Source organism: Hyla sarda, unplaced genomic scaffold, assembly GCF_029499605.1.
Source record: "Hyla sarda isolate aHylSar1 unplaced genomic scaffold, aHylSar1.hap1 scaffold_115, whole genome shotgun sequence".
NCBI classification, from domain to species: domain Eukaryota; kingdom Metazoa; phylum Chordata; class Amphibia; order Anura; family Hylidae; genus Hyla; species Hyla sarda.
The window spans coordinates 390,001-403,118 of record NW_026607771.1 but is presented as its reverse complement, the minus strand read 5'-3'; the positions used below and the strand labels follow the sequence as shown (position 1 = coordinate 403,118).

The 13,118-nt window shown below is 38.6% G+C and overlaps 1 protein-coding gene across 1 annotated transcript in view; it reads right to left on the bottom strand.

Annotated features, from left to right (window-relative positions):
* Positions 1–13,118, bottom strand: part of LOC130302063 (solute carrier family 22 member 7-like) — a 96,147-nt gene that overhangs the window by 35,248 nt on the left and 47,781 nt on the right. Inside the window, exon 2 of the mRNA XM_056551677.1 lies at positions 7,452–7,555. Within this exon, the coding sequence (XP_056407652.1) occupies positions 7,452–7,555 (104 nt within the window). The remainder of the gene's footprint in view (positions 1–7,451; positions 7,556–13,118) is intronic.

Sequence of the window (13,118 nt, the reverse complement as noted above, 5' to 3'; positions counted from 1 at the left end):
GTCATATAGTTGATCTGTGCAGGCTCAAAAAAGGGAAATCCCCCCCTATAATTATTCTACGCATACGACCATATAATTGGTTCCTTGCACACGCCCCCCTTAATTTGCTCCAAGTATATGATTATATATGTATATATACGTACACATTTTAGTTTATTCAAGGTTTACGACACGGCCCTCCTGATCACAAGGAGGGTATTTCATGTGTTTGTCAAGGCACATGCACTGGTAGCATTGGTGCAGTTCAGGCGCATGTAGTATGGGCGCTGGTAATTCTGTACATGCACTCATGGTATTTGTACGATTCATGCGCTCGCGCACGTTGATTACGCTCATGGCATTTTTCTGTTTACTCGTTCGTAACATTTGTGCCTTACGCTTGTGGGATTTGGGCCTTACAGGTGCTTGTGGGATTCATGCCTTACACGCTTGTAGAATTCATGCTGTACACACGCTTGTGGGGTTTATACCGCACACACGCTTGTTGGTTTCATGCTGTACACACGCTTGTTGGTTTCAGGTTGTACACATGCTTGTTGGGTTTATACTGTACACACGGTAGTAGCGTTTGTGCTGTACACACGGTTGTAGTGTTTGTGCGATATACACGCCTGTACATGCTTGTAGGATTCATGCTGTACACACGCCTGTAGGGTTTATACTGTACACACGCTTTCACATGCTTGTTGGATTTATACTATACACACGCTTGTAGGATTGATGCTGTATGCATGCTTGTAGGGTTTATACTGTTCACACGCTTGTACATGCTTGTTGGATTTATACTGTATACACGCTTGTTGGATTTATACTTTACACACTTGTAGGATTCATGCTGTACGCACGGTTGTAGGATTTATGCTGTACACACGCTTGTAGGGTTTATACTGTACACACGCTTGTACATGCTTGTTGGAGTTATACTGTACACGCGCTTGTTGGATTTATACTATACACACGCTTGTAGGATTTATGCTGTACACACGCTTGTAGGGTTTATACTGTACACACGCTTGTACATGCTTGTTGGAGTTATACTGTACACGCGCTTGTTGGATTTATACTATACACACGCTTGTAGGATTTATGCTGTACACACTCTTGTAGGGTTTATACTGTTCACACGCTTGTACATGCTTGTTGAAGTTATACTGTACAAACGCTTGTTGGATATATACTGTACACACTTGTAGGATTTATGCTGTACGCACGGTTGTAGGAGTTATGCTGTACACACGCTTGTAGGGTTTATACTGTACACACGCTTGTGCATGCTTGTTGGATTTATACTATACACACGCTTGTAGGATTTATGCTGTATGCATGCTTGTAGGGTTTATACTGTTCACACGCTTGTACATGCTTGTTGGATTTATACTGTATACGCGCTTGTTGGATTTATACTTTACACACTTGTAGGATTCATGCTGTACGCACGGTTGTAGGATTTATGCTGTACACACGCTTGTAGGGTTTATACTGTACACACGCTTGTACATGCTTGTTGAAGTTATACTGTACAAACGCTTGTTGGATATATACTGTACACACTTGTAGGATTTATGCTGTACACACTCTTGTAGGGTTTATACTGTTCACACGCTTGTACATGCTTGTTGAAGTTATACTGTACAAACGCTTGTTGGATATATACTGTACACACTTGTAGGAATTATGCTGTACGCACGGTTGTAGGAGTTACGCTGTACTCACGCTTGTAGGGTTTATACTGTACACACGCTTGTGCATGCTTGTTGGAGTTATACTGTACACACGCTTGTTGGATTTTTACTGTACACACTTGTAGGAATTATGCTGTATGCACGCTGGTAGGGTTTATACTGTACACACGCTTGTTGGATTTATACTGTACACATGCTTGTTGGATTTATGCCGTACACACGCTTGTAGGATTTATGCTGTACACACGGTGGTAGCGTTTATACTGTACACTCGTGTGTCGGATTTATACTGTACACGCTTGTAGGATTCATGCTGTACACTCGCTCATAGGATTCCTACTGTACAAACACTTGCACACACTCGTAGGATCCATACTGTGCACGCATTTGCTGATTTAAACTGTGCACACTGGTACGTGCGTGTGGGGTTTGTGCTGCATGCGCGCTTGTAGGATATATTCTGTGCACGCGCTCGTGGGGTTCATAATGTACACACGCTTGTACACGCTTGTAGGATTTATACTGTACACAGGCTTGTAGGATCATCCTGCACACGTGCTTGTAGAATTTATTCTGCACACACGCTCGTAGGATTCGTACGGTACACGTTCGTAGGATTTGTACTGTACACACGCTTGTAGGAATTATACTGTACACATGCTTGCAGGTTTTATACTGTACACACGCTCGTAGGATTTGTTCAGTACATGCCCTTGTAGGATATATACTGTACGCTCGATACATACTGTGCACTCACTTGTAGGATTTATACACGCTCGTAGGATCCATGCTGTACGTAGGATCTATACAGTACATGAGCTCGTAGGATTTATACAGTACACGCGCTCGTAGGATTTGTGCTGTACACGGGCTCGTAGGATCTGTGCTGCACACTCGCTCGTAGGAATTATACTGTGCAGGCTCGTACGGTTGTATTGTACATGTGCTCATGAGAACCATGCTGTTCATGTGCTCGTGGCATACGTCATGTGCAGGCGGTGCTTGTGCGGCTCTTGCGCTTGTAGCGTTTGTTCCGCGCGTGTGCTCGTAATGCGCATGTAGTGTTGTTCTGTGCATGGGTACGTGGTCATAGAATTACTGCATGCATGTATTGTTTATCGGTTGTCATTGGCCATACGCACATGCAGTTTGGTTGTGCATTTGCGCATATAGTTGGCCTGAGTATAGGTTCATCACGTTTGTTGGTTGAGTCACTCATAGCTGTTAGACGGCACAGTTCTATACATATGCACATAGTTGTTCCGTACATATCTGTGTATAGTGGGGCCGGGCTTACGTATATAGTTTGTTCTGGGCGTTCGTGTACACACATTTAGTTCATTCGGTTTATACGCTCAGGGTTTCTGTGCATACACTCATATAGTCTGTCCTGTGCATATGTTCATCCAGTTGGTTTGGACAGTTGCCCAGTTTGTTTGAGGCCATATAGTTTTGTGCATACGCTCATATAACTTGTTCTGGGTGTTCACTTAAGCAGTTCGTTCTGTGCATGTAGTTCGCTTATGCATACAGGTCATTCGGTGGACACGTGCAGTGGTTCGGCCATGCGTCCGTATGGTTCGTTCTCTGCACACGCGCATACAATTTGATCGGTGCATACGCTCACATAATTGTGAGGTGCTCACATAGTGTGTTCCATACATACCAACATATAGTTTGTTCCCTGCATGTTCACATAGTTCGTTTGTGCATATGCCCGTATAGCTTGTTCTTTGCGGTCATAGACTCATGCTGTACATACGCGCACACAGTTCGTTCTCGGCATGCTCACTTAGTTCTATGCATGTGCGCATAGTGGTTTCGGCATACGCTTACTTAGTTAGCCCATGCAGACACACTCATAGTTTGTTCTGGCATACGTTCACTCAGTTAGTCCTGTGCATACCCGCAAATAGTTTGTTCTGTGCTTACGCTTATGTAGTTGCCAAGCGCACTCGCTCATAAAGTCTTGTGCATTCACTTACTTAGTCTGTTCCGTGGACTTGCTCTGGTAATCGGTTAAGTTGTTAAATGTTTCTGCTAGTAGTTATTGTTATGTGCATATTTGATTGGTGCATACACTCGCTCGTGTAGTTCATTCCAGCTCGCGTTCTTATAGTTTGTGCGGCACAGGCTCTCATATAGTTTGGTCGTTGTATACGATCTAGGTGTCTGGTTTGGACATGTGGTCTGGGTATTATTGATCAGCACATGGTCTGGTTGGTTTGCCGGGCCCACGTTCGGTGTCATGTGCAGCATATGTGCCAAGGAGTTATGCTTGGTATACGCTTACGGTGTTCATACTCGGTACATGTTCATATACATTCAGCACATACGTTACTTTGGTTGAGATTTTAATTGCGGATTGACCAGTCACGTCTACAAGTCGGTCCGGTTACAACCTGTCACGGCTTCAGGTTGGCGACAGTGTCATCACATACGTTGTGTTAAGGTAGCAGTTGGTTCAGGCTACAGGTATAGCTTGGCGGTGATACTTTTAGTTTCATAGTTAATTGCGTTTTCAGACCTGTCACGTCTACAGGTCGGTTCAGTTACTACTCGATGCGGCTTCGGGTTGACGACAATGTTATGTGTTTTCACAAGTTCATTTAGCATCGGGGGCCACGTATATACGTCAATCATGGTTACGATCTGTCGCGGCTTGGTGGTGATACGTTGTTTCATAGTTAATTGAGTTTTCAGACCTGTCACGTCTACAGGTCGGTTCAGTTACTACTCGACACGGCTTCGGGTTGACGACAATCTTATGTGTTCTCACAAGGTCATTTAGCATCGGGGTCATGCAAATAGCTTGATTTCAGTTGGAGTTTGGGCTGTCTTAGCTTCAGGTTGATCATTATTTTGGTTATACATTGGTTGAGTGTCATGATCAGGCTTGCCGCATGAGTGGTGTCATCACCTGTCACGTCCACAGGTCGGTTACAGTCACAACCTAACACGGTTTTAGGTTGACGACTAGGTAGTTATGTTTTTTGTACATATGCACTTGGGATTATGCATACGGTCAGGGTTTGGTTTGTAACATGTACTCGGAGGAGCTTCCACACACACTTTACTTTCCTACTTGGTTTTATTGGGTTTTTGCCACTCTTCTCTTCATCAAGCACGATTAAGTCATACCTAGTGGTGGTTCAGCTCCACATCTCATTGGCACATTCCGACTTGGCCTCCTTGTTTCATTCGATACAATTAAAGCGGCGCTGTAAGGTGCGCTAAGGATCCAAACCTTCTTCCTGTCAGCCTTTGTCGGCCGACTCGTTCAGACAGTTAGTAGATGTTCTAGACAGGACCCCCGTTCAGCTACAAAGATAGTCTGTGTTGGAAAGCAGCTTTATTTCTGGGTTACTATGGCTTCCTCAGACCTGGTGAGTTCTCTAGTAAAACGTAAAATATTTGTTGGAGACTGAGCCAACTGATATGGAATTCCAATCACCATGAGCTTGAGTTGAGCGCTACTAAAACATCGTTACCCGGGCAAGGCGTTACCATCTGCTGCTTTTCCACATTTCATTTCATAGGTAGTGCCTGGTTCGTCTGCTACGTGACCTGTTGTTCACACGCCAGGGAGCCAGTAGGTCGCAGCCGTTATCATTATTCTGAGGTTTTGCTCTCACCACTCCGCAATTCGTTAAAGTACGCATTTTAGTGATAGGCTTTGGGGGGTGACTCAACTGTGATATCTGGACACCCCCTTCGCATCGGTGCCACCTCATCAGCGTCACGTCAGGGGATGCCAGCCCGTGTGACGTGTGATTCGTAATTTGAGTCGCTGAAATCTAGCTCAAACATGCGCCCATCCCCTATTCAAAGTCTGGAAGGTCCCATGCTTTCCAGTTTCTGGTTTTGTAATGTTGTCTTATTTCATAAAGCGTTTTTGTTTCAAATATTGAAGTTTTGCCCTCTATTTTATTCAGGTGTACCTACACGCGGCAGTATATGGCACAACTCAGACTGCCTGTTAGTTTGTATATCAGTGGTTAGGCTGTTAGGTAGGTACGCTACGCATTTGAGCCACCGATCACAAGTGTGAAGGCTAACGCAGTTAGCCTGTATTTGTGAGAGGGGGCGGGGTTAATCACTATAAGAACCCGCGGTGCCCCTAGCACAGTACGCCGCGGGTTCTTCACGTCCCACCCAACCCCCCCTCTTTTTAAAAAATTCATTTAATCTCTTAGGAGTCTTTTCTATCAAGGTATGCCCTCTATTTTATTCAGGTGTACCTACACGCGGCAGTATATGGCACAACTCAGACTGCCTGTTAGTTTGTATATCAGTGGTTAGGCTGTTAGGTAGGTACGCTACGCATTTGAGCCACCGATCACAAATATATATATATATATATATATATATACAGAGGAGAGGAGATCTATATATATATATATATATATATATATACAGAGGAGAGGAGATCTATATATATATATATATATATATATATATACAGAGGAGAGGAGATCTATATATATATATATATGTATATATATATATATATATATATATATATACAGAGGAGAGGAGATCTATATATATACACAAAGGGAATAAACCTGTGTTACTGCAATATATATATATACAGAGGAGAGGAGATCTATATATATACACAAAGGGAATAAACCTGTGTTACTGCAATATATATATATATACAGAGGAGAGGAGATCTATATATATACACAAAGGGAATAAACCTGTGTTACTGCAATATATATATATACAGAGGAGAGGAGATCTATATATATACACAAAGGGACTAAACCTGTGTTACTGCAATATATATATATACAGAGGAGAGGAGATCTATATATATACACAAAGGGAATAAACCTGTGTTACTGCAATATATATATATACAGAGGAGAGGAGATCTATATATATACACAAAGGGAATAAACCTGTGTTACTGCAATATATATATATACAGAGGAGAGGAGATCTATATATATATATATATACAGAGGAGAGGAGATCTATATATATATATATACACAAAGGGAATAAACCTGTGTTACTGCAATATATATATATACAGAGGAGAGGAGATCTATATATATATATATATACAGAGGAGAGGAGATCTATATATATATATATACACAAAGGGAATAAACCTGTGTTACTGCAATATATATATATACAGAGGAGAGGAGATCTATATATATATATATATATATACAGAGGAGAGGAGATCTATATATATATATATACACAAAGGGAATAAACCTGTGTTACTGCAATATATATATATACAGAGGAGAGGAGATCTATATATATATATATATACAGAGGAGAGGAGATCTATATATATATATATATATATATATACAGAGGAGAGGAGATCTATATATATATATATATATACAGAGGAGAGGAGATCTATATATATATATATGCAGAGGAGAGGAGATCTATATATATATACAGAGGAGAGGAGATCTATATATATATACAGAGGAGAGGAGATCTATATATATATATATATATATACAGAGGAGAGGAGATCTATATATATATATATATACACAAAGGGAATAAACCTGTGTTACTGCAATCCTTTCCTGGGAGGAATACTCCATTATATAGAGACATTTCAGGGGGGACAACATTTACCGCCATGACTGTGTTTCATTTTGTGATGACTGGAGGGGCCCCACATGGAGCACTGGGCTTTCAGTTGTCTGTGGCCCCCATGATGAGGGGATTAGCTCCACCCCCGCTGAGCCGCTCATCACACTATTCCACACATCCACTTACCTGTCAGACAGGTATCCGAAGGCCACAGTCCCCAATGTGACCCCCATAAAGAAGAAGGTCACCAGAATGTTGCTCAGTCCTTTCCTCTCACACACCAGATCCCACTGTATAACAGAGAAGGGGTTCACTTACTTATTACTAATGATGTCATCACAAGGAAACTTCTAGCAAACCACTGAAAAATGCATCATAGCCACATCCTCTGCCCCCGGGGTAATAACCAGCTTTATACCATCCCCCATTATATACACTGCGGGGTGATCACATATATATATACACTGTGGAGTAATCACATATATATATATATACACTGCGGGGTGATCACATATATATATACACTGCGGGGTGATCACATATATATATACACTGCGGGGTGATCACATATATATACACTGTGGGGTAATCACATATATATATATATACACTGCGGGGTGATCACATATATATATACACTGCGGGGTGATCACATATATATATACACTGCGGGGTGATCACATATATATACACTGTGGGGTAATCACATATATATATATATACACTGCGGGGTGATCACATATATATACACTGCGGGGTGATCACATATATATATATACACTGCGGGGTGATCACATATATATATACACTGCGGGGTGATCACATATATATATATACACTGCGGGGTGATCACATATATATACACTGCGGTGTGATCACATATATATATACACTGCGGGGTGATCACATATATATACACTGCGGGGTGATCACATATATACACTGCGGGGTGATCACATATATATATACACTGCGGGGTGATCACATATATATATATATATACACTGCGGGGTGATCACATATATATATATATATATACACTGCGGGGTGATCACATATATATATATATATATATACACTGCGGGGTGATCACATATATATATATATAGACTGCGGGGTGATCACACACATATATATATATATACACTGCGGGGTGATCACATATATATATATACACTGCGGGGTGATCACACACATATATATATATATATACACTGCGGGGTGATCACACACATATATATATATATATACACTGCGGGGTGATCACACACATATATATATATATATACACTGCGGGGTGATCACACACATATATATATATATATACACTGCGGGGTGATCACACACATATATATATATACACTGCGGGGTGATCACACACATATATATATATACACTGCGGGGTGATCACATATATATATACACTGCGGGGTGATCACATATATATACACTGCGGGGTGATCACACACATATATATATACGAAAAACAAGGTGGTTTTGCAGCACTACTTAGCTTAATGAAAAAAATAATCTGGTTCCAGCTCCCAATGAACTTGATCAAAGTCCCGAAATGAATTCATCCAAAGAAATGGCGCAGCCACTACTCCATGAGTAAATCCAAGGTGCAAAAAAGATTTATTCACTTCACATCATCGCAACGTTTCAGATCACACAGGATCCTTTTTCAAGCTCATACAAACACACATTAGGGGGTAATAAATACCCAAGTGAACATTTCAATCCTGATATAATAATTATAGTGCCAATTAATAAAAAGTGCACAAAAAGTGCATATTTAGTGCATCATGTTACAAGTATAAGGCATTAGTGCAACGTATAAATAAAGTGCGTACGTGTATATTAAAATCATTAAAATAGCTTGAAAGATACAGTTAATATTATACAAACATAGTCAATTGCGCACACATGTCTGTCATATTGTATAATCGTACCCATGTGTGGCGAACATAAATCATAATCACTGGCACGGAGAAGGAGGAACGCTCACCTGTTGTAATGCATAATGGCGCCGGCAAGCGTGAGGCCATCTCTACTGCGCAAGTGCAGAGACGGGATCTGTGTGGGGATGTCAGCTGACTCACCCGATCACGTGTTCCACGTCACTGTGTGGTTCTTGTATCACATGACCGTCGTCATGGAGACGAGCAACGCCAACTTGTGCCCTCTCCATGATACTTGGTCAGACATAATCTATCACATATTGATATATTAGGAGATCCGCCATGTTATTTGTATTTAATCCATATGTGTAACTACCGAATATAAAGTGAATACAAATATATATATTATTATACAAAAAGATCTCTTATATAAAAAATCCTTTTATATTTTGTGTATATGTGAGAAAAAAATATTTTCTATTAGGATGCAGTAATATTGGGTCCATGTGGGCAAAAACTCAACATAACTCAGAGTTGTATAGAAATAGCATTAAGAGAGCTAAAAATAATGAAAAAATATATTGTTATGCAAGGAAAAAAAGCAAGAGAAAAGGAAATAACAGAAAATAAAATTAATATAGTAAATAAATAAAATTATAATAAAGAAATATATAACACACAATGAAAAATAAAAAATAAAATAATAAATTAAAATAATAAATATAAATACATTACAAAATAAAATTACTAAAAAATATAAAACATAAAAAAGTAAATAAGTAAAGAAAGTGTTTGATTTGATCATGGATCATCACATGATAAGGGGGACCCATATAGAATCCCTATTAATATCTACTCCTGGTGCCATGGGACCAGTGCCCGGGGGCCACACTATCAATGTATCCCCTGACATCAGTCAAAGAGAGAGTCTTCAGAGTTAGGTCACTAGACCCTTGTCCAGAGGCCCTATTCACCATAGTCCAATGATGGAGCGCGCCCGCTATTTCAGCAGCGACTTATCATACTGGGTGGGTCCCCCCATTTTTATTCCTTATTGTTTTCAAAAACAAAAAACAAAAGTATAAACTAAAAATGAAAATAAAAAACAAAACAAAATTGTCGAATTAATCAAAAAAACTCAAACTCAAACTTTTTCCCTTTCTTTTGAGTTTTTTTGATTAATTCGACAATTTTGTTTTTTATTTTTTATTTTCATTTTTAGTTTATACTTTTGTTTTTTGTTTTTGAAAACAATAAGGAATAAAAATGGGGGGACCCACCCAGTATGATAAGTCGCTGCTGAAATAGCGGGCGCGCTCCATCATTGGACTATGGTGAATAGAGCCTCTGGACAGGGGTCTAGTGACCTAACTCTGAAGACTCTCTCTTTGACTGATGTCAGGGGATACATTGATAGTGTGGCCCCCGGGCACTGGTCCCATGGCACCAGGAGTAGATATTAATAGGGATTCTATATGGGTCCCCCTTATCATGTGATGATCCATGATCAAATCAAACACTTTCTTTACTTATTTACTTTTTTATGTTTTATATTTTTTAGTAATTTTATTTTGTAATGTGTTTATATTTATTATTTTAATTTATTATTTTATTTTTTATTTTTCATTGTGTGTTATATATTTCTTTATTATAATTTTATTTATTTACTATATTAATTTTATTTTCTGTTATTTCCTTTTCTCTTGCTTTTTTTCCTTACATAACAATATATTTTTTCATTATTTTTAGCTCTCTCAATGCTATTTCTATACAACTCTGAGTTATGTTGAGTTTTTGCCCACATGGACCCAATATTACTGCATCCTAATAGAAAATATTTTTTTCTCACATATACACAAAATATAAAAGGATTTTTTATATAAGAGATCTTTTTGTATAATAATATATATATTTGTATTCACTTTATATTCGGTAGTTACACATATGGATTAAATACAAATAACATGGCGGATCTCCTAATATATCAATATGTGATAGATTATGTCTGACCAAGTATCATGGAGAGGGCACAAGTTGGCGTTGCTCGTCTCCATGACGACGGTCATGTGATACAAGAACCACACAGTGACGTGGAACACGTGATCGGGTGAGTCAGCTGACATCCCCACACAGATCCCGTCTCTGCACTTGCGCAGTAGAGATGGCCTCACGCTTGCCGGCGCCATTATGCATTACAACAGGTGAGCGTTCCTCCTTCTCCGTGCCAGTGATTATGATTTATGTTCGCCACACATGGGTACGATTATACAATATGACAGACATGTGTGCGCAATTGACTATGTTTGTATAATATTAACTGTATCTTTCAAGCTATTTTAATGATTTTAATATACACGTACGCACTTTATTTCTACGTTGCACTAATGCCTTATACTTGTAACATGATGCACTAAATATGCACTTTTTGTGCACTTTTTATTAATTGGCACTATAATTATTATATCATGATTGAAATGTTCACTTGGGTATTTATTACCCCCTAATGTGTGTTTGTATGAGCTTGAAAAAGGATCCTGTGTGATCTGAAACGTTGCGATGCTATGATGTGAAGTGAATAAATCTTTTTTGCACCTTGGATTTACTTATGGAGTAGTGGCTGCGCCATTTCTTTGGATATATATATATATATATATATATATATATATACACTGCGGGGTGATCACATATATATATATATACACTGCGGGGTGATCACATATATATATATACACTGCGGGGTGATCACATATATATATATACACTGCGGGGTGATCACATATATATATATACACTGCGGGGTGATCACATATATATATATATATATATATATATATATATATACACTGCGGAGTGATCACATATATATACATATATATACACTGCGGGGTGATCACACATATATATATATATATCTATATACACTGCGGGGTAATCACATATATATATATATATATATATATATATATATATATATATATATACACTGCGGGGTGATCACATATATATATATATATATATATATATATATACACTGCGGGGTGATCACATATATATATATATATATATCTATATACACTGCGGGGTGATCACATATATATATATATATATATATATATATACACTGCGGGGTGATCACATATATATATATATATATATATATATATATATATATACACTGCGGGGTGATCACATATATATACACTGCGGGGTGATCACACATATATATATATATATCTATATACACTGCGGGGTGATCACATATATATATATATATATATATATACACTGCCGGGTGATCACATATATATACATATATATACACTGCGGGGTGATCACATATATATATATACACTGCGGGGTGATCACATATATATGTATATACACTGCGGGGTGATCACATATATATATATATATATATATATATACACTGCGGGGTGATCACATATATATATATATATATATATACACTGCGGGGTGATCACATATATATATACACTGCGGGGTGATCACATATATATATATATATACACTGCGGGGTGATCACATATATATACATATATATACACTGTGGGGTGATCACATATGTATATATACACTGCGGGGTGATCACATATATATATATATACACTGTGGGGTGATCACATATATATATATATACACTGCGGAGTGATCACATATATATATATATACACTGCGGGGTGATCACATATATATATATATATACACTGCGGGGTGATCACAGATATATATATATATATACACTGCGGGGTGATCACATATATATATATATATACACTGCGGGGTGATCACATATATATATATACACTGCGGGGTGATCACATATATATACACTGTGGGGTGATCAAATATATATATACTGCGGGGTGATCACATATATATATATACACTGCGGGGTGATCACACATATATATATACACTGCGGGGTGATCAC